The sequence below is a fragment of the Mesoplodon bidens genome (genome assembly GCF_964165515.1).
Source record: "Mesoplodon bidens genome assembly, chromosome: 8".
Classification (NCBI taxonomy): Eukaryota; Metazoa; Chordata; class Mammalia; order Artiodactyla; family Ziphiidae; genus Mesoplodon; species Mesoplodon bidens.
Genome location: NC_138165.1, coordinates 36,631,573 through 36,656,474, shown reverse-complemented (window position 1 = coordinate 36,656,474; position 24,902 = coordinate 36,631,573). Strand labels below are relative to the sequence as shown.

The 24,902-nt window shown below is 36.6% G+C and overlaps 1 protein-coding gene across 8 annotated transcripts in view; it reads left to right on the top strand.

Annotated features, from left to right (window-relative positions):
* The window catches only part of SLC4A10 (solute carrier family 4 member 10), a gene marked incomplete at both ends in the record, with an annotated part of 311,945 nt that overhangs the window by 74,408 nt on the left and 212,635 nt on the right, over positions 1 to 24,902 (top strand). For 3 of the 8 annotated variants that reach the window (XM_081241986.1, XM_081241988.1, XM_081241984.1), the window contains one exon: positions 6,044 to 6,124. The exons of the other annotated variants lie outside the window; for them this stretch is intronic. In XM_081241986.1, coding sequence (XP_081098112.1) covers positions 6,044 to 6,124 — 81 coding nt within the window. Of the gene's footprint in view, positions 1 to 6,043; positions 6,125 to 24,902 lie in introns of those variants that run through there. 8 annotated transcript variants of the gene reach the window in all.

Sequence of the window (24,902 nt, the reverse complement as noted above, 5' to 3'; positions counted from 1 at the left end):
ATATAAACAGCTCATACAGCTCAACATCAAAGAAACAACAATTAGATAATGGGCAGAAGAACTGAATAGATATTTTTCCAAAGAGGAAATGCAGATGGCCAAAAGTCACATGAAAAGATGCTCAACATTGCTAATCATCAGGGAAATGCAAATCAAAACTACAATGAGATTTCACCTCATGCCTGTTAGAATGGCTATCATCAAAAAGAACACAAATAACAAATGTTGGTGAGGTTGTGGAGAAAGGGAACCCTCCTAAATTGTTGGTGGGAATGTAAATTGGTGCAGCCACTGTGGAAAACAATATGGAAGTTTCTAAAAAAACTAAAAATAGAACTACCATATGACCCAGCAATTCCACTCCTGGGTAGATATCCAAAAAATAACAAAACAAAAACAAAAAACACTAATTGGAAAAGATACATGTACCCCAACGTTCATAGCAACTTTATTTATAATAGCAAAGACATGGAAGCAATGTAAGTGTCCATCAGCAGATGAATGGATAAAGAAGATGTATATACACACAATGGAATACTGCTCAGCCATGAAAAAGAATGAAATTTTGCCATTTGCAGCAACATGGATGGACTTGGAGGGCATTATGCTAAGTGAAACAAGTCAGACAGAGGAAGACAAATACTGTGTGATATCACTTATATGTAGAATCTAAAATATACAACAAACTAGTGAATATAACAAAAATAGAAGCAGACCTCTCCTCTGATCTTTATTATTTCCTTCTTTCTACTAATTTTGGGCTTCATTTGTTCTTTTTCTATTTCCCTTAGGTGTACTTAGATTGTTTATTGGGGATTTTTCTTGTTTTTTTTGAGGAAGGCCTATATTGCTATGAACTTCCCTCTTAGAACCACTTTTGCTGCATCCCATAGATTTTGGTATGTCATATTTCTCTTTGCATTTGTCTGTAGGTATTTTTTGATTTCTCCTTTGATTTCTTTGATGACCCATTGGTTGTTCAATGGGATGTAATCTAATCTCTATGTAATTTAATCTCCATGTTTTTGTGGGTTTTCCCATTTTTTTTCTTTATGATTGATTTCTAGTTTCATACCATTGTGATCAGAGAAGATGCTTGATATGATTTCAGTCTTCTTGAATTTATTGAGACTTATTCTGTGACCTAATATGTGATCTATCCTGGAGAATATTTCATGTGCACTTGAGAAGAATGTGTTTTGTGCTGCTTTTGGATAGAAAGTCTATTAAGTCTGTCTGGTCTAATGTGTTATTTAAGTCCAATATTTCCTTATTGATTTTCTACCCAGATGACCTATCCATTGATGTAAGTAAGATGTTAGAATTCCCTATTATTGTTGTATTGCTTTCAATTTCTCCCTTAAAGTCTGTTAATATTTGCTTTATATATCTTGGTCCTCCTCCATTGGGTGCATATATACTTATAAGTGTTATATCTTCTTGCTGGATTGACCCCTTTATCATTATGTAATGCCTTTCTTGTCTTTTATTTTTCTGTTTTAAAGTCTATTTTTCTGATATGAGGATAACTACTTCAGCTTTCTTTTCATTTCCATTTGCATGAAATATCTTTTTCCATTCCTTCACTTTCAGTCTCTGTGTGTCCTTTCTTCTGAAGTGAGTCTCTTGTAGGCAGCATATAGGGAATTTTGTTTTTTTATCTATTCAGCCACTCTATGTGGTGAAGTTTGATTGATGAATTTAGTCTATTTACACTTAAAGTAATTATTAATAGGTATGTACTTATTGCCATTTTGTTATTTGCTTTCTGGCTGTTTTGTAGTTCCTCTTTGTTTCTTACTTCTCTTTTTCTTGTCCCTTGTGTTTTGGTGGTTTTCTTTAGTGCTATGTTTAGATTCCTTTTGCAATTTCTTTTGTGTATTTACTATAGGCTTTTCTTTTGTTACTGTGAGGTTCACATATAACATCTTATGTAAATAGTGACCTCTTTTAAGTTGGTAGTAACTTAAATTTGAACACATTCCAAAGCTTTATCTTTTTACTTACTCCCCCACTCAATATTTTATACTCTTGATGACACAGTTTACATCTTTTTTTAATGCATCCTTTGACTAATTATTGTAATTTTAGTTAATTTTAATACTTTTACCTTTTAACCTTCATACTTGCTTTATACTTGACTCATCCACCACCTTTATTATATATTTACTTTTTCCAGTGGGATTTTTACTTTTATATGTTCTCTTATTATTAATTAATGCCATTTCTTTTCAGCTTATAGAAGTCCTTTTACCATTTCTTATAGAGCTGGTTTAGTGCTGATGAACTCCTTTAGCTTTTGGTTATCGGGAAAACTCTTGGTCTCTCCTTGAGTTCTGAATGATAACCTTGCTGGGTAGAAATTCTTGTTTGGAAATTCTTTTTGTGCAGGTGCTGTGGCTACTGCTGCAGCACACTGGTGGGCAAGGCTTGTCTCGAGACCTGCTGTGGGGCCTGGCCATGTGATATAAGTTATCTTTAAATAAATATGAAAAAAGAATGCTTTATGATAAAAACTATAATAAACAACTTTTGATTCTTATGGATATTTTTCTGAAATATTTACTATGTTTTTCAATCTAGCAAAAACATGAAACTGTTAAAATGAAAGTTTTTTAATTACTGAAGAAAAAATATATTATTACAAAGACAAAAGACATAGTGATTTATTATTTTTTCATTAAAAAATTTTTTTGGAGTATAGTTGATTTACAATATTGTGTTAGTTTCAGGTGTACAGAAAAGTGAATCAGTTATACATATACATATATCCATCCTTTTGTAGATTCCTTTGCCATATAGGCCATTACAGAGTACTGAGTAGAGTTGCCTGTGCTATACAGTAGGTCCTTATTAGTTATATATTTTATACATAGTAGTGTGTATATGTCAATCCCAATCTCCTAATTTATCTCTTCTCCACCCCCCACCTTACCCACTGGTAACCATAAGTTTGTTTTCTACATCTGTAACTCTATTTCTGTTTTGTAGATAAGTTCATTTGTACCCTTTTAAAATTCATTTATTTATTTTTTTATTGGAGTATAGTTGCTTTACAATGTTGTGTTAGTTTCTGCTGTGCAGCAAAGTGAATCAGTTATATGTATACATATATCCACTCTTTTTTAGATTTCTCTCCCAATTAGGTCACCACAAAGCACTCAGTAGAGTTCTCTGTGAGTACCCTTTTTTTAGATTCCACACGTAGATGATATCATATATTTGTCTTTCTCTGTCTGACTTACTTCACTCAGTGACATAGTGATTTATATTGGGGAAAACCTTGAAACTAGGAGACAAGAATTTTGAATTCTGGCCTTGGCTCTGCTACTAGCTGGTCTTAGACAAATCATTTAACTTCTCTAAATTTCAGTTACCTCATCTGTAAAATGAGGGCATTGGATTGCATAGTCCCTGAGACATAAAAATTAAGCTAAATATATGATAATTATTATAAAGCTCTTACTGTTTTTAAGATGCTGATACTTTATTATTCAGGATGGTCTGATGTTCAGCAAATAATTGAATAGACAGAGTTTTTCAAATTATTTGACCCTTTTAGTTATTTCCTCATTCAAACCAAAGGGTTCTTTTGCTATATTCTGGTTGTTCTTCATTGCTTTTAATCAAACCTTTGTTAGATAGACTTGTTAAGGAAAATGTAGAGGCATTGTGCCTTCCTCTTATGAGAGTACCTTAATAACATTGCTATGTGTAAGCATACTCTATGAATAAATATTTATTTTCATAGAGCAATAGTTTTCTAAAAAATAGGTGTCTATTAGTTTTAACTGGTTAGCCCAGGTTAAATTACTATTAATTGTTTATATATATATATATATATATATATATTTTTTGTGTGTGGTACACAGGCCTCTCACTGCTGTGGCCTCTCCCGTTGCGGAGCACAGGCTCTGGAAGCACAGGCTCAGCAGCCATGGCTCACGGGCCTAGCCGCTCCGCGGCATGTGGGATCTTCCCGGACCGGGGCACAAACCTGTGTCCCCTACATCGGCAGGCAGACTCTCAACCACTGCGCCACCGGGGAAGCCCATGATGGCATATCTTATGTTGTCACAGATTTTCTAGCACATTATCTGACACATAGAAGATGTTTAATATTTTCTACATGAAGAAATAAATATAGAAAGGGAGATAGATGTTAAGATAGCTCTTTAAGAATGAGTACCTATTTTGTTTACAATAAGAGAGTAAATATTGCATATATAAATCATATTTGCCTACATATGATTTTCCATTCAGGTCTCTCATTGTATACATACAGCCAAAATACCAAACCCTTTGAACATGTGCAGTTAGAGGCAATAATTTCTCTAAGAGCATAAAGTGGATCAGGCTACTAAAGAAGACTAATTTCTTTCTACAAATAAAGATTGGATATGTTTAAAGTATACTAATTTCCCCTAGATTTATTGAGATATAATTGACATATACCACTGTGTAAGTTTAAGGTGTACAACATGTTAATTTGATACACTTATATATTGCAAAATAATTACCACCATCGTGTAACTTTTAAGTATATAATACAATATTATTAACTGTAATCACTATCCTGTTTAGATCTCTAGAACGTACTCATCTTATAACTGGAAGTTTGTACTTTTGACCAACATCTCCCTTATGCCCCTACCCCTCAGCCTCTTAAAGAAGCCCAATTTTTAAGACCCATTTTGACTAGTCTCCATGATAATACAAATTATGCTCATATGCTCATCAAATGTTGTGAGTGGAAATTTATACTGGTTCGTAATTAGTCTACACTTACCTGAAACATTTTCTGTATAGCACTTTAGCTATCATTAAATTTCATTTAGTTTATATCACAGGTATATAAATAAAGCATTCATAGGTATATAAAGAAAATATCCATTAATTCAGGCTATACATAATGTGAAGAGTGTTTTAGGGTAATATATTGTACTTGGTGTCCCAATTTTGCATTCAATTAAATATATTATAATTTTAGTCTTTGATTTATTTCTAAAACATAATCTTTTATCACATGGTAAAGAGAAAGTATTTACATTTATAATTTTAGAGGATATTGGTTTTCTATTATCAGACTACTTTATTAATCTTAAAATTCCTTGATTCTACTCTTTTGTGGAAAAGAAAGCATTACAAGAACCTTGATGAACACAAATAAGATGCAATGAAAAATCACAATAAAAATGCCAATAATGTAGGTTTAATTCCTAGATTTAGATTTAACCATGCAGTTTTGGAATTTGATAATAGCATGTTTTCTTTTGCATATTAAACTCTGTAGGATATATTATAACTTTTATAATAGTGTAAAAGCTATTTTGATTTGAAGCATGTTCTGAAGAATATAAAATAAAAATCAAGTTCATGAGAATTAAAAAAGTGAATATGCATTTACCTATTTATCTATCTACTGTTATACACAATTATCAAAGATTGCCAGAATAAAAACTCATCATTTTTAGGGACTTCTAATTTTGATGGGTTGGATGAGTGACGATACACATGGTTTGGAGGGAAGAGTCCTTTTTTAGAGTACAATTTTGCTTGTTAAATCATTAAAGCTTAGTTATATATGGAGAAAACTGCCTAATAATTATGAACTAACATTTTAACATGGCATTTGCAACAGATACATTAGACACTTAATTAAATAGAATGTTACTTATTTTTAAATGAATGACAAAAAAATTCAAACTTTCCTTGGCATGTGAAATCTTTATATTATCAGAAGTGGGAAATCTGAAAGACGTGGTTCATTCTCTGTTTGGTTGATGCAGAATTGCTCTAAGCTGTAAGCTTACTGTTTTCAGACAGCATTAGCAGCTTCAGCAAATACAACTGTGTCATCCTCCCTTAATACGCAGTGCTTGTAACTGAAAAGGGGAGATGATAAACAGCATATGAGGTCTGATATCTTCATGATGACTTAAACAGATACTGATGGACAGATCTGCTGTTTGATGTTTTCTTCAGTAGCCCTGAAGATGCTGAGACATAGAGATGGCTGTGATTATCTTTTGTAAGACAGGAAATGCAATCTTTAGGGGTCTCTGGAAATAGAAAGGTTATGCAGTCTGGAACCTGTGAGCCTTTTCAATCTCTAAGTCATCAGGTATGACGTCATGAATTATGATTATACCATTAGATTGTAGAGTTATTGCTTTTTCTGGCTCTTAGGCATTTACAACATATTAATCAATATAATTGTTTATTGTTAGATTTTCCTTAGGATATTTGAACAAGTAATATTTATAGTACTAGACACCAATTAAACAATATGAATTTTAGAAATGTGTGTGTGCTTAAGTTTGTGTTTACTGTAGCTTTTTATGGGGAAGTGGGAAGTAAGGAAATAGATTCTTTGTATGTGATTAAGGGCAAGGTTTAGGGCTCTACAGATTTTTCCAGATTAAACCTGAATACAGTCAAATTGCATCTTTTATTTCAAATGATGAAAATAGCATAAATTGTTCAAACTTATAAGGATACACCATAGCTAGCTGCTTGTATATAGTGACATATTAAAAATGTTTATCTGGGATTACTTAAGCATAGAAATAGATGCTGCTACCATTGTACTGTGCAACCACACAGCAACCCAAGTGTGATGAGTAGAATCATGTTTATCAGCATCTGAGCTATTTTCCTGAAATTTGTATTTCAGTATCTAAACTGTTTTAGAAGGCATTACTTTTAATCATTTCTCAGATCTATTGAAATAATTATGCTCTTTGTCCTCCTAATGTAGAGATCTTCTAAGGTATTGTTTATAGATTAAAGTAGATGATAAATCTGTTTTTTGTTTTGTTTGGTTTTTTACACAGAAATCTGGTGACATATAAGCCTGTTTAATGTTTTTGACCCAGAGATATTCTATATTTGTTTACTTTCATTTTCACAATGAAAAGACTTGACTACATTAAACATGTTAACTACAAAGAGTAGAAAATCATCACAGCAAAGAATTTGGATTTATATATCTATTTCATGCTGAAACTCTGCTATTTATTTTAAACAATTTTTCCCTATCACGTTTAATTTTGTTTGTTATAGCATGTCCTCAGAATTACATGCTTGGGTAAGAAACTGTGCCTCTGTTTAACATTCAGATTTTGCAGGAAATTTATTGTATGTTTTTATGTTATAATATTTCTGCCTCAGTATTAGGGGACTTGGCAGATACTTGGCATTCCATATTAAATGAGCAAAAAGAGAGAAAATGTTGCAGCATTTCTCAGCAGAAAGATAGTTTTGTCTCCGTGATTCCAGAGCTTGATTAGAATTTAATGGCTCATCAGGGTAAAATGATGTATTAAATATGAATATATTTATCAAAAGACTGAAGTGGAAGTCTGAAACAGTGATTTGATTCAGTTAAGGGGTCAGTTTCTCCTTTTTAATTAAAAGCACACTAAAAATTATACCTACTGATATTGGCTATAATTTATATGTTATTCAGGCTACTTAGTCAGCTTAGATTCTTATTAGCAGGGAAGACTGCCATATTCTTAAGCTTGATTAGTTTGGGAATGATTTGAATATACCTTTTAGTTGCTACAAAACCTGTTTAATCTGTTAGAATTTATTTCCAGTATTTGCATGTATTAGTCACTATGAGTACATTCTGTTTCTTGGCATTGTTTTGGGATTCCTCTAGGTATTGGTTTCACAACATTCTGCTAGATTTTTCACTGTATTTGTGACCTTTCAAGAGAACCAAACCATAAAAATTCTTAGTTACCTTCTTCAGTGGCACTTAAATGAGGATATCTCAATCATTCTGTAAGGTGGAAAAAAATCACTGTCTTAGTTATTTCTTTTACAAAGTGGAGAAAAATTTCTCTCTGTTGCTATGTCAAAATATATAACATTAAAAAGTTAAGATTGATTAAAATGTCACAGACATTTAATGTAATGTCAACCTTTTTCCTGTACAGCAAGATGATCTTGACCTTTTTTTTTTTTTTTTTGCGGTATGTGGGCCTCTCACTGTTGTGGCCTCTCCCGTTGTGGAGCACAGGCTCCGGACGCACAGGCCCAGTGGCCATGGCTCACGGGCCCAGCCATTCCGCGGCATGTGGGATCTTCCCAGACCGGGGCACGAACCCGTTTCCCCTGCATCGGCAGGCGGACTCTCAACCACTGCGCCACCAGGGAAGCCCGATCTTGACCTTTTGAATGGTGAAATTGATTGTACTTCTGCTCAGTAACAATTGGTCATCTTTTTGCAATGGTTGCCTCTATCTGTACCATTTTATACATGCATTTCATTATATATTGTAAAGGTTTCTGAAGGTAAGCTGTCTGTAAACAACTATTTGAATAATTGTTCAATTGTAAACAACTATTTGAGTAATTTGAGTAATTGTGAAATATGATCATTTGCACATGTATTTGGTGTGAGGAGAATACAGAAAAGAAAGAGTTGTTTCCTGCTTTCAAGATTATGAGAAAAAGTACATAATGAGCTATGTTCACATTTTGAATGACTTTTCAAAAGTGGTATGCTACAGTCAGTTTTAATTTAATTTATAAATTGGTGACTCTTAGGATGAGTTACATATAATTCTTTTTTTCCTCATGTAAATCTCTTGATATTAGAGAAATAAAAGATTGGGTCAAACTGTATAATCAAGCATTTTGCAATTTTGATAACTGCATTAACTTCTTTTATAACACATTAAATTCTTTTTATTAGGGCATTATAAACTGTGAATAAATAAAATAACATTATAAGTTTTATAAGCCATAGTTTTCAATTTGAGAGTGAAGGGAGATCTAGCCCATTGGCAGGAGGCAGAAGCAGGGACCCCAAGAATCAGCTCAATACAGGGATGTGACCAATCCAGTATAATTCCAGGCTAGGCATAGGTCATTATGTATTATGGAAGGGGGTTTTGATTTAGTAGGGATTAAACTTTGGAAATAAGGAGTAACAAGTTTGGAGTGTTTAATGCTAGGTAGGTCATTTATGGAGTACTTTGAATAAACTGGGGAGGATAGATTTCACCTTAGGCTCTGAGGAAGAGGACTGGGAGGAACTAGTAGGGAAGTAGACCTTAACCAGCTGGCTGTTAGACATCCAAGCACTACTCTCTTCTCTTTTGTATCAGTGTGCTGGCTGAAAGTAGCAGGGAGGTGGGTAGAGCAAATGCAAAAACCTTGTTTCCCTAGAATCCTAGACTGGCGCATGCTGCTCAATAGTGCCTGTTTTCTTGGATTAGAGCAATAGAAAATTGATTTACAAATTCTTCTGGTTTGTATAGTATGGTAGTTAAGCATCCAGACTGCCGTGTTCAGTAGGTTCAAATCTTAGCTACACCACTTACCAGCTGTATGATCATGGGCAAGTTATTTAACCTTTCTGGGTATCAGTTTCCTCAGATGTGATATAGGGATAGTAAGGGTGCCTACCTCAAAGAGTTGTGAAGATCAAGCAAGTTAATGTATATAAAGTACCTCTAAGAGTACTGGTATATACTAAGCACATTACTGCCAACATAATTTATTGGCAGACATTATTATATACACTCGTAGAGCTAGGATGGGCTATTGGTAATTGTCATCAGGAGTTTAATTTTGATCTGTCTCCCTCATTCTTCTTATCAAGTAAGAAATTCAGTCAAAAACACATGGTACACTGAAATAAAGATGGTTATAAAAATGCAAACAAGAAAAACATGCTACATCTGACTAAATTCTAACTGACTGATTATAAGAATTGTAACTTGATGAAAAATTTTGTTTAAAGTTTTTTTGCACCTGCTTACTAGCCTGATTTAAACTTCTATTAAGATCCTATGTGTATAGATCCTTTGCTTTCTTATATTTTACCAACTACTTCATTAGAGGAAAATTACTGGGTCTTTGGGAAAACTTAATGGCAATGTCAGGTCTTCTTTAGTAACAGTTGGAGATTAAAATTAAGGAGTAAAATCAAGGTTTAAATAAAATAATAAACAAGTTATGTAGCTTAGGTTTAATGATCTGAGTTATTTTTTAAATCATAAAAAATGTCTTCGACAGAAACTTCACTGAAAATTATACTCAGCTTGTTTTAGTAATTAAAAAAATTTATTTATTTATTTATTTATTTATGGCTGTGTTGGGTCTTCATTGCTGCACGTGGGCTTTTTCTAGTTGCCGTGAGCAGGGGCTACTCTTCGTTGCATTGCGCGGGCTTCTCATTGAGGTGGCTTCTCTTGTTGCGGAGCGCGGGCTCTAGAGCGCAGGCTCAGTAGTTGTGGCGCACGGGCTTAGTTGCTCCGTGGCATGTGGAATCTTCCCTGACCAGGGCTCAAATCCATGTCCCCTGCATTGGCAGGCAGATTCTTAACCACTGTGCCACCAGGAAAGTCCATAGTAGCTTTATTTGTTAATGAAAATTTTTATTTTAGATGAAAGACTAAAATGAAATATGCTATAAATACAATGCTGTATACGAATAAGACAATTCAAGTTCCTATTTGATAGAGTATAGTATTTTCAATTGCTGGTGTTATTTAATGTAAAAACATCAATTTGCTTAAAAATTGCCAAGCTCCTACGTACAAGTGTGTAATTTGATATTTGGATAAAATCTAAATCTAAATCTTAAATAATCTTAAGTGTTACATTTTGTGACATTTTTGCATTTTAGTTCTCTTCTCTTGAGCAATTTTCTCGACGTGCAGCTATTTCCCCAAATTGGCACACAGTCAATCAAATCTCAGCACAATGCAATTTGTTAAAACAAACAAAAACCCAAACATACAAAACCCTACAGTGTTCCAGTAAACACAGTACTGGGCAAGGATATAAAGACCAATGGGTCCCTGCCTTCAGGAATTCATAGGTAATGAATTGTAAACACTAAATACAAGTAACTATAACAGAATGTGGAAAGCAGTGAGTGCCACAGAGATTCAAAAGAGATACGAAAGAAGCATAAATTATTCTGCTATGAGTTCAGTGGGCAGAATATTTCAAGCTGAGTGGGGAGAGAAGAAGAGAAGCTAGATGGGGAGTTGGGGAAGTATGGTAAGGTAGCATCTGAGTTAGACCTTGAAGAGTGGCCAAGATAGGGAAAAGGTCATTTTGGGCAGAGGAAACAACGAGTAAAAGTTGGGAGACAGAAAGCAAATAATATGTTTGAGTAGTACGGAACAGTTCATTTTGGCTTATAACCTGTTGGGACCGGATAATGCAGAATCTTGAGTGTTAGATTATGATTACTAAACTGAGAACATTTCTGTGCTGAACTACTTATTCCTGGGAGAAAATAAAATAAAAAACAAAAGAACAGTACCTATATTTTGCAGTCATTTTCAGAGCTCTAACTCTCTTGAGACTTTGAAAATGAAAATTACATTCCTGAGTAGATTTAGTAGTTAGTAGACAAGGTAGGGGGTAGAAGCAAAATGAAGGATTTTAATAAAATTCTCTATCAAAGTTGCACGTGAGGGCATTTCTCAGTCTATCCACAACCACTCAAAAGTCCTACATTTCAGATCCTAAGAGACCTCCTGCTTGTCCCTGATGTAAACTCTATTTTATTGGTAGGTAATCAGATTTAGCTTTGGCTTTATTTTTGACATTTCCTAGACCAAGGACAATCTACAGGGATCATTTTAATACAATGAATATGCATGTCACTATGGTGAATATTTGGATAATAAGGACTTTGTCTCGGGAAAAATTGGAAGGAGAAATTGCTATTTATAACCATGGAAGTTAAAGGGATATTTAAGCTTTGCTCTTTGTTAATATAGCAATGATAAAGTAAACTGTCATTGCTAATACCTTTAATATCACCTTTAAATCTCCTACTCCACATACCAGAATTTAGTCAGTATTGTGTGAGGTTAGTAAAAAAGCTGGATAACTTCCAAGAGCAGATTTCCTTTAGGTGTGACATCTGGGATGTGACTTTTGTTATCAGGAGGACGATATTTGTGTATGGGAATTGTGAAAAAATTGGAATTGAATCCTCTCATTTAGTACATCATCCATATAAAGTATGTCAGAAATAAACTAATGGAATTCCACAAGTGTGAGTAAAAATGAAACCAGACAGAATTGCTCTTCTGACCCTTTATTTAGAGCAATAGCAGATCCATATAATTGAGAGTACCCTGTTTCTTTCTGTAGAAGTCTGCATTATTTGAAAAACCCATTTTTCTAGAAGTTCTTGTGAAGTTCTTTTTATTAATCCTGTGACTTCACATTGCCTGGGAAATAGCCATACATATGGTAGGGGCCCAATAAGTTTTCAATACTTATTTTAGAATCATAGATCCATTTCTGGGAGAAACTTTGGAGAACGTTGGGCTTTGGGTTGCTTTAAAACTTTTAAACACTTTTTACCTTAGAAGACAGATAAAAGACATTTACTGAAATGATCCTTTCCTTATCCCAATCCTTTTTTATTTTTTGCTTTATAAAAAATTTAATCAGTTATACATATACATATGTTTCCATATCCCCTCCCTTTTGCGTCTCCCTCCCACCCTCCCTATCCCACCCCTCCAGGCGGTCACAAAGCACCGAGCTGATCTCCCTGTGCTATGCGGCTGCTTCCCACTAGCTATCTACCCTACGTTTGGTAGTGTATATATGTCCATGCCGCTCTTTCACTTTGTCACAGCTTACCCTTCCCCCTCCCCATATCCTCAAGTCCATTCTCTACTAGGTCTGTGTCTTTATTCCTGTCTTACCCCTATGTTCTTCATGACATTTTTTTTTCTTAAATTCCATATATATGTGTTAGCATACAGTATTTGTCTTTCTCTTTCTGACTTACTTCACTCTGTATGACAGACTCTAGGTCTATCCACCTCATTACAAATAGCTCAATTTCATTTCTTTTTATGGCTGAGTAATATTCCATTGTATATATGTGCCACATCTTCTTTATCCATTCATCCGATGATGGACACTTAGGTTGTTTCCATCTCCGGGCTATTGTAAATAGGGCTGCTATGAACATTTTGGTACATGTCTCTTTTTGAATTATGGTTTTCTCAGGGTATATGCCTAGTAGTGGGATTGCTGGGTCATATGGTAGTTCTATTTGTAGTTTTTTAAGGAACCTCCATACCGTTCTCCATAGCGGCTGTACCAATTCACATTCCCACCAGCAGTGAAAGAGTGTTCCGTTTTTTCCACACCCTCTCCAGCATTTATTGTTTCTAGATTTTTTGATGATGGCCATTCTGACTGGTGTGAGATGATATCTCATTGTAGTTTTGATTTGCATTTCTCTAATGAGTAAAGATGTTGAGCATCCTTTCATGTGTTTGTTGGCAGTCTGTATATCTTCTGTGGAGAAATGTCTATTTAGGTCTTCTGCCCATTTTTGGATTGGATTGTTTGTTTTTTTGTTATTGAGCTGCATGAGCTGCTTATAAATTTTGGAGATTAATCTTTTGTCAGTTGCTTCATTTACAAATATTTTCTCCCATTCTGAGGGTTGTCTTTTGGTCTTGTTTATGGTTTCCTTTGCTGTGCAAAAGCTTTTAAGTTTAATTAGGTCCCATGTGTTTATTTTTGTCTTTATTTCCATTTCTCTAGGAGGTGGGTCAAAAAGGATCTTGCTGTGATTTATGTCATAGAGTGTTCCGCCTATGTTTTCCTCTAAGAGTTTGATAGTGTCTGGCCTTACATTTAGGTCTTTAATCCATTTTGAGCTTATTTTTGTGTATGGTGTTAGGGAGTGATCTAATCTCATACTTTTACATGTCCCTATCCAGTTTTCCCAGCACCACTTATTGAAGAGACTGCCCTTTCTCCACTGTACATTCCTGCCTCCTTTATCAAAGATAAGGTGACCATATGTCCGTGGGTTTATTTTTATTTTTATTTTTTTTTTCTTTTTGCGGTATGCGGGCCTCTCACTGTTGTGGCCTCTCCCGTTGCGGAGCACAGGCTCCAGACGCGCAGGCCCAGAGGCCATGGCTCACGGGCCCAGCCGCTCCGCGGCATATGGGATCCTCCCAGACCGGGGCACGAACCCGTATCCCCTGCATCGGCAGGCGGACTCTCAACCACTGCGCCACCAGGGAGGCCCTGTCCGTGGGTTTAACTGTGGGCTTTCTATCCTGTTCCATTGATCTATCTTTCTGTTTTTGTGCCAGTACCATACTGTCTTGATTACTGTAGCTTTGTAGTATAGTCTGAAGTCAGGGAGCCTGATTCCTCCAGCTCCATTTTTCGTTCTCAAGATTGCTTTGGTTATTTGGGGTCTTTTGTGTTTCCATACAAATTGTGAAATTTTTTGTTCTAGTTCTGTGAAAAATGCCAGTGGTAGTTTGATAGGGATTGCATTGAATCTGTAGATTGCTTTGGGTAGTAGAGTCATTTTCACAATGTTGATTCTTCCAATCCAAGAACATGGTACATCTCTCCATCTATATGTATCATCTTTAATTTCTTTCATCAGTGTCTTATAATTTTCTGCATATAGGTCTTTTGTCTCCTTAGGTAGGTTTATTCCTAGATATTTTATTCTTTTTGTTGCAATGGTAAATGGGAGTGTTTCCTTGATTTCATTTTCAGTTTTTTCATCATTAGTATATAGGAATGCCAGAGATTTCTGTGCATTAATTTTGTATCCTGCTACTTTACCAAATTCATTGATTAGCTCTAGTAGTTTTCTGGTAGCATCTTTAGGATTCTCTATGTATAGTATCATGTCATCTGCAAACAGTGACAGCTTTACTTCTTCTTTTCCAATTTGGATTCCTTTTATTTCCTTTTCTTCTCTGATTACTGTGGCTAAAACTTCCAAAACTATGTTGAATAAGAGTGGTGAGAGTGGGCAACCTTGTCTTGTTCCTGATCTTAGTGGAAATGGTTTCAGTTTTTCACCATTGAGGACAATGCTGGCTGTGGGTTTGTCATATATGGCCTTTATTATGTTGAGGAAAGTTCCCTCTATGCCTACTTTTTGCAGGGTTTTTATCATAAATGGGTGTTGAATTTTGTCGAAAGCTTTCTCTGCATCTATTGAGATGATCATATGGTTTTTCTCCTTCAATTTGTTAATATGGTATATCACGTTGATTGATTTGCATATATTGAAGAATCCTTGCATTCCTGGAATAAACCCCACTTGATCATGGTGTATGATCCTTTTAATGTGCTGTTGGATTCTGTTTGCTAGTATTTTGTTGAGGATTTTTGCATCTATGTTAATCAGTGATATTGGCCTGTAGTTTTCTTTCTTTGTGACATCCTTGTCTGGTTTTGATATCAAGGTGATGGTAGCCTCGTAGAATGAGTTTGGGAGTGTTCCTCCCTCTGCTATATTTTGGAAGAGTTTCAGAAGGATAGGTGTTAGCTCTTCTCTAAATGCTTGATAGAATTCGCCTGTGAAGCCATCTGGTCCTGGGCTTTTGTTTGTTGGAAGATTTTTTATCACAGTTTCAATTTCAGTGCTTGTGATTGGTTTGTTCATATTTTCTATTTCTTCCTGGTTCAGTCTCGGCAGGCTGTGCATTTCTAAGAATTTGTCCATTTCTTCCAGGTTGTCCATTTTATTGGCATAGAGTTGCTTATAGTAATCTCTCAAGATCTTTTGTATTTCTGCAGTGTCAGTTGTTACTTCTCCTTTTTCATTTCTAATTCTATTGATTTGAGTCTTCTCCCTTTTTTTCTTGATGGGTCTGGCTAATGGTTTATCAATTTTGTTTATCTTCTCAAAGAATCAGCTTTTAGTTTTATTGATCTTTGCTATCGTTTCCTTCATTTCTTTTTCATTTATTTCTGATCTGATTTTTATGATTTCTTTCCTTCTGCTAACTTTGGGATGTTTTTGTTCTTCTTTCTCTAATTGCTTTAGGTGCAAGGTTAGGTTGTTTATTCGAGATGTTTCCTGTTTCTTAAGGTGGGATTGTATTGCTATAAACTTCCCTCTTAGAACTGCTTTTGCTGCATCCCATAGGTTTTGGGTAGTCGTGTCTCCATTGTCATTTGTTTCTTAGGTATTTTTTAATTTCCTCTTTGATTTCTTCAGTGATCACTTCTTTATTAAGTAGTGTATTGTTTAGCCTCCATGTGTTTGTATTTTTTACAGCTCTTTTCCTGTAATTGATATCTAGTCTCATAGCATTGTGGTCGGAAAAGATACTTGATACAATTTCAATTTTCTTAAATTTACCAAGGCTTGATTTGTGACCCAAGATATGATCTATCCTGGAGAATGTTCCACGAGCACTTGAGAAAAATGTGTATTCTGTTGTTTTTGGATGGAATGTCCTATAAATATCAATTAAGTCCATCTTGTTTAATGTATCATTTAAAGCTTGTGTTTCCTTATTTATTTTCATTTTGGATGATCTGTCCATTGGTGAAAGTGGGGTGTTAAAGTCCCCTACTATGAGTGTGTTACTGTCGATTTCTCCTTTTATGGCTGTTAGTATTTGCCTTATGTATTGAGGTGCTCCTATGTTGGGTGCATAAATATTTACAATTGTTATATCTTCTTCTTGGATCGATCCCTTGATCATTAGGTAGTGTCCTTCTTTGTCTCTTCTAGTAGTCTTTATTTTAAAGTCTATTTTGTCTGATATGAGAATTGCTACTCCAGCTTTCTTTTGATTTCCATTTGCATGGAATATCTTTTTCCATCCCCTTACTTTCAGTCTGTATGTGTCTCTAGGTCTGAAGTGGGTCTCTTGTAGACAGCATATATATGGGTCTTGTTTTTGTATCCATTCAGCCAATCTGTATCTTTTGGTGGGAGCATTTAGTCCATTTACATTTAAGGTAATTATCGATATGTATGTTCCTATTCCCATTTTCTTAATTGTTTTGGGTTCGTTATTGTAGGTCTTTTACTTCTGTTGTGTTTCTTGCCTAGAGAAGTTCCTTTAGCATTTGTTGTAAAGCTGGTTTGGTGGTGAACTCTCTCAGCTTTTGCTTGTCTTAAAGGTTTTAATTTATCCATCAAATCTGAATGAGATCCTTGCTGGGTAGAGTAATCTTGGTTGCAGGTTTTTCTCCTTCATCACTTTAATTATGTCCTGCCACTCCCTTCTGGCTTGTAGAGTTTCTGCTGAGAGATCAGCTGTTAACCTGCTGGGGATTCCCTTGTGTGTTATTTGTTGTTTTTGCCTTGCTGCTTTTAATATGATTTCTTTGTGTTTAATTTTTGACAGTTTGATTAATATGTGTCTTGGCGTATTTCTCCTTGGATTTATTCTGTATGGGACTCTCTGTGCCTCCTGGACTTGATTAACTATTTTCTTTCCCATATTAGGGAAGTTTTCAACTATAATCTCTTCAAATATTTTCTCAGTCCCTTTCTTTTTCTCTTCTTCTTCTGGAACCCCTATAATTCGAATGTTGGTGCGTTTAATGTTGTCCCAGAGGTCTCTGAGACTGTCCTCTGTTCTTTTCATTCTTTTTTCTTTATTTTGCTCTGCAGCAGTTATTTCCACTATTTTATCTTCCACCTCACTTATCCGTTCTTCTGCCTCAGTTATTCTGCTATTGATCCCATCTAGAGTATTTTTTATTTCATTTATTGTGTTTTTAATCGATGCTTGATTCATCTTTAGTTCTTCTAGGTCCTTGTTAACTGTTTCTTGCATTTTGTCTATTCTATTTCCAAGATTTTGGATCTGGGAAATAGAATCTTGGATCATCTTTACCATCATTATTCTGAATTCTTTTTCAGGTAGACTGCCTATTACCTCTTCATTTGTTAGATCTGGTGGGTTTTTATCTTGCTCCTTCTCCTGCTGTGTGTTTTTCTGTCTTCTCATTTTGCTTATGTTACTGTGTTTGGGGTCTCCTTTTTGCAGGCTGCCGGTTCGTAGTTCCCGTTGTTTTTGGTGTCTCTCCCCAGTGGCTAAGGTTGGTTTAGTGGGTTGTGTAGGCTTCCTGGTGGAGGGGACTAGTGCCTGTGTTCTGGTGGATGAGGCTGGATCTTGTCTTTCTGGTGGGCAGGTCCACGTCTGGTGGTGTGTTTTGGGGTGTCTGCAGACTTTTTATGATTTTAGGCCACCTCTCTGCTAATGGGTGGCGTTGTGTTCCTGTCTTGCTAGTTGTTTGGCATAGGGTGTCCAGCGCTGTAGCTTGCTGGTCGTTGAGTGAAGCTGGGTGCTGGTGTTGAGATGGAGATCTCTGGAAGATTTTTGCCGTTTGATATTATGTGGAGCTGGGAGGTCTCTTGTGGACCAGTGTCCTGAAGTTGGCTCTCCCACCTCAGAGGCACAGCACTGACTCCGGGCTCCTCAATTTGGGATGATGTGTTGTCTATTCATGTATTCCACAGATGCAGGGTACATCAAGTTGATTGTGGAGCTTTAATCCGCTGCTTCTGAGGCTGCTGGGAGAGGTTTCCCTTTCTCTTATTTGTTCTCACAGCTCCTGGGTCTCAGCTTTGGATTTGGCCCCGCCTCTGCGTGTAGGTCGCCGGAGGGCGTCTGTTCTTCGCTCAGACAGGACAGGGTTAAAGGAGCAGCCGCTTCGGGGAGTCTTGCTCACTCAGGCCGGGCGGGAGGGAGGGGCACGGAGTGCGGGGCGAGCCTGCAGCGGCAGAGGTCGGCGTGACGTTGCACCATCCCGAGGCGCGCCGTGCGTTCTCCCAGGGAAGCCGCCCCTGGATCCCGGGACCCTGGCAGTGGCGGGCTGCAGAGGCTCCCGGAAGGGCGGTGTGGGCAGTGACCTGCGCTCGCACACAGGCTTCTTGGCGGCAGCAGCATCAGCCCCAGCGTCCCACGCCCGTCACTGGGCTCCGCGCTTTCAGCCGTGACTCGCGCCCGTCTGTGGAGCCCCTTTAAGCAGCGCTCTTAATCCCCTCTCCTCGCGCACCAGGAAACCAAGAGGGAAGAAAAAGTCTCTTGCCTCTTCGGCAGCTCCAGAGTTTTCCCGGACTCCCTGCCGGCTAGCTGTGGCACATTAGCCCCCTTCACGCTGAGTTCTCGCCGCCAGCCCCAGTCCTCTCTCTGCGCTCTGACCGAAGCCCGAGCCTCAGCTTCCAGCGCTGTGCGCCCCGGCGGGCGAGCAGACAAGCCTCTCGGGCTGGTGAGTGGCGGTCGGCACCGATCCTCTGTGTGGGAATCTCTCCGCTTTGCCCTACCCAGGTATGTGGGGAGTTTCTTGCCTTTTGGGAGGTCTGGGGTCTTCTGCCAGCGTTCAGTAGGTGTTCTGTAGGAGTTGTTCCACGTGTAGCTGTATTTCTGGTGTATCTGTGGGGAGGAAGGTGATCTCCGCGTCTTACTCTTCCGCCATCTTACCCGGAAGTCCCCAATCCTTTTTTAAAAATGAATATAAGTAAGGAATATAAGTAAGTTTAAAAGGTAATTGAATATTCTTTTATCAAACTTCTCTTTATAAAAGGCAACAGAACCTAGTTTCAATGAAGTACATTGCAAAATGTGCTGCATATAAATGGATACCATCTATTTCTAGCCATTCCTTTCTTTCATATTTTATTCAAACTCGTAATAGTTTATTGAGTCTATTGTGTAGTACGGAGGGAGGCAGTAGAGCGCAGTAGTTAAGAGCTCAAGTTAATAGAGCTGGCATTGCTTCTTTAGACCCCATATCCTCCACTTACAGACAGTATTTATCTTAGTAATGTTACCTCACCTCTCTTTCTCAATACTGTCATCTGTAAAATGAGGGTACTAATATGCTAATCTCTAGGCTTGTAATGAAAATCAATTGAATTAATGAATTAATGTAAGTAAATTGCTTCAAACAGTGACTAGCTTAACAAATATTAGTTATTATAATTACTCCCCACTGGACTAGGTAAAGTTGAAGAGAAAGCTACAAAAGATAAACAAGATATAAAACAAATCCACCCCTTCAAGGAATTTATGTTATAGTATATGTAAAGTATCAACTGTATATGTATATAAATGTAAAATACATACACACACAAACACATACATATGTAGTACACACGTATGTATACATACACAAACATTATACTTTAATTATATATAGTATACTAAAAAGAAACTAAACAACTTGCCTAAGATCAAAATTGCCAGCAAAGGATAGGATGATACTGGGTTCAAACCAGGAGGTCTAGCTCTACAGCTCTTGCTCTTAACCACTGTGTTATACTGCTTAAGGTTATATACATTCAAATTAGATACTAGATAGCCTCGTATAAATTAGTATATTCTAAATACCAAATTGAGATGAGAGAAGTCACGGTAAACTGAAAGTGCTGTGGAAGACTTCATGTAAGAGACGTGATGACTTTCATCTGACACATTCTTTTTGATTTCTCTTCCACTACAAATAACACGTATAAAGTCTTTAGCACAGTTTCTACCATAGGTAATAAATTATAGTTGTTGTTATTATTATCACAGTCTTTCTGATAATTGCTTCTAAATCTCCCCTAATTGGTGAAATGTACTGTTTGAAAGCCATAAATCTAATCTATGCTCATGACTTAAACTACGCATCAGTGCTTCTTAATTGTAATTATGCATCAAAATCAAATGTTTAGCTTTTTAAAAACATTGATGCCCCAGGCTTATTTCAGAAGTACTAAATAAAGTCTATGGATTTTTAGCCCAGGCTTCTATATTTACAAAAAGCTTTCCAAGTGAATCTGATGGGCTGCCAAAATTGAGAAATGCTGCTTTACATGGTGGTGAATTGCAAATCTATAGCTTAAATCTACATCTTAACCTCTGTCTAGTGCTCCAGACTGCATCTCTGCTCATTTATCTCATCAATATCTCAAAGTTGGTATGCCCAGGCAAAACATTATTTTATCTTCAAAACCTCTTTGTCTTTCCTAGCATGATGACCTAGTAATAATTTTCAACTTTTTAATCCAACCATAGGTCCAATTACTAAGTTATGTAGATTCTTTCTTCCAAGTAATCCAAAATTTACCTTTTCTTTCCATTCCCCATTGTCTTGATCTCAATGGAAGTTCATGTTCATTTCTCACCTGGACTACTGTAGTCATTTCTTAATAGGTATTTCTTTTTTCTTCCCGTTGCTCATCTCCAAAGCAACCTATTCCCTCCTCAGCTACCAGAGTATTCTTTCTAAAATGGAAACCAAGAACAGGCATTTGCCTACTTAAACTCATTCTAAGGCTCCCCATTGCCTTCATGATAATTTTCAGAGATCAGATAAGTGAGAACATACAATATTTATCTTTCCCTATGTGACTTATTTCATTTAGCATAATGTCCTCAAGGTCCATCCATGTTGTTGCAAATGGCAGGATTTTCTTCTTTCTCATGGCTAAATAATATTCCACTACATTTATTTTATTCATTCATCTATTGATGTACACTTAGGTCGTTTCCATATTTTGGATATCGTCAATAATATGGCAACGAATATGGGGATGCAGACTTCTCTTTGAGATAGTTATTTTACTTCCTTCAAATACTTACCCAGAAGCGGTACTGCTAGATCATATGGTAGCTCTATTTTTAATTTTTTGAGGAATGAGGAAGTGACATTTAAACTTAGCCATTTTTAGTTAAACTTAGTCTAAATTCTACTAGTTAGAGAGAAACAGCCTCTCTCAAATCTTTTAAAATGCTGTTCTCTTTGCCTATAATGCCTTTGGTCCCTCATTTCTCTTGTTTTTGCCTGGCTCACTCTCTCTCATATCTCAAGATTTATTTAGATTAAGCATTACCTCCTTTTGAAACATCCCCTCATCTCTTCAGAGTGAATTAGGTGTTTTTTCTATATCTTCCTCTGGATCCTAGTATTTACCTTAAATGAAGCACAATACATGCTGTACTGAAGTCATTGATTTTCCTGTCTTGACTGTGAACTGCTTAAAGGCAAAGTTAGTGTCTTTTACTTTTTTCAAGCCAGCACTAATATTGTTCCTGGCACATTGTAACTACTTAATAAATTTTTGTTGAATATTAAAATGGGTAATGAGCATGAAATGTTCATGGAAACATATGGCCTAGGTCACTTTGGACATCATTAGGAATTCATAGTAGCTGAGGTGTATAAGCAGGGTTGGACCAGACTTTGAAGTGTTTAAAAGTTAAATTAAGGAATTTTAGATTTTATACTTAACTAATATAATATCGTTGCAGTATAACATATTGATTAAGAGTATTAACCTGCCGGGACTTCCCTGGTGACAGAGTGGTTAAGAATCACTTGGCAGTGCAGGGAACACGGGTTCGATCCCTGGTCTGGGAAGATCCCACATGCCGTGGAGCAACTAAGCCCGTGCGCCACAACTACTGAGCCTGTGCTCTAGAGCCCACAAGCCACAACTACTGAGCCTGTGTGCCACAACTACTGAAGCCCGTGCACCTAGAGCCTGTGCTCGGCAACAAGAGAAGCCACCACAATGAGAAGCCCGCGCACCGCAGTGAAGAGTAGCACCCGCTCGCCCCAACTAGAGAAAGCCCACACACAGCAACGAAGACCCAGTGCAGCCAAATATAAATAAATAAATAAATAAATACATACATAAATATTAAAAAAGTATTGACCTGCCTTCAAACCCTGCCTCTGCCTCTTAATAGCTAAGGGTTCCTGGGAAAGTTTCTTAGCCTCTTTAAGTCTCAGAATACTCAACCGTTTTGAAGATTTTTAATGAGTAACAGTATGTAAAGTTCTAGCACTATACCTGGCAGGTTGTAAGCCTTACAATGTTACTTATTATTATTATTGCAATTGTATGCAACATTGAGAAAAATCAGACAGCTAAGGGACTAACAGTTTCAGAATGTAGAGTTAAAATTATCCAATGATTGACCATTTAGCTGGCAATCAGAAAACCAAAATTTTAGTTCTCGTTCTATCTCTGCTATTGGCTTACTGTAAAGCTTCAATGTATCTCAGTTTCCTCATACAGAAAAGTATGTGAATGCTTTTAATGTATGTTAATGCAAAAATAGTAGTGTTAATGCTTTCCTCACCAGGATGTTGTAAACATTTGAGATGTCTAAAGAAAATAAACTTAAATTATAAAGAGTGGGAACCTATATTCTTTGAAGTCGCTGATATCATCATGCTTTTGTACAAGCTGTGCCATCATTTGCCTGGAATGCTCTTCTTATTCACCTTGATAATCCTATTTTTCCTTTAAGACTCAGTTTAAGCATCAGTTATTGGGATTAGGTGGTCATTTATATATCCCTTAGAATGCTAAGCCTACTTCTGGTATAATATTTACCATGTATAACATTTGAAAAAACACCTACTTGTATGTCTTCTCCCATAGAATGTAAAATTCTAGAAGGCAAGTGTGTCTTATAATTCGGTATTCCCACTGCTAGTACAGACTCTGGCACATGTTAAATTATTAGTAAATATTAACTCAAAGAAAGGATTATGTTATATAAATTTAAGAATACTGAAGTATCTTTTAAAGCAGCAAAAATGTTTCTGAAGCTCATTCAGAGGTTGTTTGCTGTGAACTGGATAGTAGAAAATGTGGTAATAGTTACAATCAACTATAATAATAGCAGAATAAATATTAACAGTAGAATAATAGCAAGAAGAACATATTACCCTGGTAGATATTTTCTGAAAATATAGCAAAGATGAAGGAAAATCAGGAGACTTTAGGTATAACTACCAGGTAGAATACACCCAGCTACATTTCCTTTCTCCCAAAATCCTATTAAAGAGACAATTAATGGTATTTCTAACCTTTTCTCTGTACCAAAACTAAATTAGGGTGGGGAAAATGGGAGAGGAAAAAAAACAGTGACAAAATTTTGTGAGCAAAAAAGCAGAAGGAAAATGTCAAGTGACTTGGCTAACTGAGAAAACAGAATTGTAAACTAGCATTGGCAAAAGTTGAGAACCAACACAATTTATACTGAAGCATCCTGAAAGGCACCAGATACCTCTGAAAGAGAGAATCAAGCTACTAAAGTAAAAAGTATTGAATTAAAATTCAGCCACATTTCTGGATCATCTTTCTCCTTTACTTCAGTCAACTAGGCAAATATCCCACCTCTACTCCAACAGTAGACTGGAGAGGGGAAAATAGAATCTCTTTGGACTGAGTAACCCAGGAACAGATAAGTTCATAAAGCACCATATTAAAAACAACTTCAGTAAGAATACTGTGATCCCAACTCTCTTCCTCTATTTTGCTCCTAGAAAGCTGGCAGCCAGGCGTTCATCTGCCATGCAGGATAATGGAAGATCCAACTGGACTCAACAAGCTCAGGAGGAAGGTCCCAGACATATTGACATCAGGGTTTCCCAAAGAAACAGCCAAATCAAATCACTTTACAATATGCTCAAAGTTGACAAGCCCTATCCAAATACTCAGGGCTTCCAATTAGCTTTTTGGTTTCATACTTTTAAATATGAGCACAAAACCAAAAACCATAAAACCTCTGAGGAAATCTTCTAACATAAAAGATAGAGGCCAGGGTCTTCCCTGGTGGCACAGTGGTTAGGAGTCCGCCTGCCGATGCAGGAGACGCGGGTTCGTGCCCCAGTCCAGGAAGATCCCACATGCCGCGGAGCGGCTGGGCCCGTGAGCCATGGCCACTGAGCCTGCACGTCCGGAGCCTGTGCTCTGCAATGGGAGAGGCCACAACAGTGAGAGGCCCGCGTACCGAGAAAAAAAAAAAAAAAAGATAGAGGCCAATGTTTCTTTGGATTTGATATCAAAAACAAAGGTAACAAAAGCAAAAATAAACAAGTGGAAGTACATCAAATTAAAAGGCTGCTTCATAGCAAAGGAAACCATCAATAAAATGAAGAGGCAACCTACTGAATGGGAGAAAATATTTGCATATCATATATCTGATAAGGGGTTAATATCTAAAATATGTAAAGAGCTCATACAACTCAATAGCAAAAAGGCAATCCTATTAAAAAATGGGCAGAGCACCTGAATAGACATTTTTTCCAAAGAAAATATGTGAACAGCCAACAGGTACATAAAAAGATGCTCACTAATTATCAGG